The sequence below is a fragment of the Eptesicus fuscus genome, chromosome 14, assembly GCF_027574615.1.
Source record: "Eptesicus fuscus isolate TK198812 chromosome 14, DD_ASM_mEF_20220401, whole genome shotgun sequence".
In the NCBI taxonomy this organism is placed as follows: domain Eukaryota; kingdom Metazoa; phylum Chordata; class Mammalia; order Chiroptera; family Vespertilionidae; genus Eptesicus; species Eptesicus fuscus.
In genome coordinates, this window is record NC_072486.1 from 51,410,717 (window position 1) to 51,411,529 (window position 813).

Genomic DNA, 813 nt, shown 5'->3' on the forward strand with positions numbered 1-813 from the left:
CCGATGGGCTTCACACAGGGCCACCTGGGGGGTGGGGGGGCGATCTGCAGATAAAGCTCCACTTACAACTTTCCTACACATAGATGTACATTTTAAAGGCCTGTATTCTGACTTACATTCTGCCTCATTTCTTTAGGATTGCCTTCTTATAATACTTCTGTAGAGAGTGGAAAGTCTTTTTTTTTTTTTTTAAACCAGAGTTCAGCATGAATACTTTTATATAATCAGGGAAAATAAGCTGCAAATTTTAAAGATTAATCCATTGAGAAGATAATAGTAAATCTTAAAAAGAGATTTCTAAAATCACATACCTATTCCATTCATATCAAAACTCCCATGATTGAAGTTTTTATTTTATGTACGAAGAGCTAGCATTGTTTCTCGGGTATAGTAGATGTCTTGAATGACCCATTCAAGGAAGTTCCTTTGATCCTGCTTGATGAAGCCTATATCCTTCGCATACAGATGAAAACACTGGCGGCACATACTGAGACCACGTTTCCAGATCAGACCCCACTGGATTGAGCAGACGCGGCCAAAAGGAGAAGCCTGGCTGAATTTTCTCAGATGGATCCCGTAGAGATGCTGGTGACCCATGTTGCTCTCTCAAATGCAACGAGGCAACAGGAAAAAAAGGCAAGAGAGGAAATTCTGACATTATGCTGGATTAATTTTGACTTTGTTTCTGGGAACTTCAAGTTAATAGTATTCCTAGAATCATAGATCTTAATACTGGCAGGGCCTTTAGAAGATCATGTGATCCTGCCCAGCTTCAGGTGACATCTTATCCCCACTCAAGGCCAGGAGAGCTCA

At 40.6% G+C, this 813-nt stretch overlaps 1 protein-coding gene across 1 annotated transcript; it reads right to left on the reverse strand.

The window, feature by feature from the left end:
• Positions 1-320: 320 nt before the first annotated feature.
• Positions 321-597, reverse strand: LOC114227195 (40S ribosomal protein S29-like). The gene has a single exon (XM_054726416.1). It carries the CDS (start codon positions 595-597, stop codon positions 355-357), a length of 243 nt encoding a protein of 80 aa, XP_054582391.1. The 3' UTR covers positions 321-354.
• Positions 598-813: the final 216 nt, after the last annotated feature.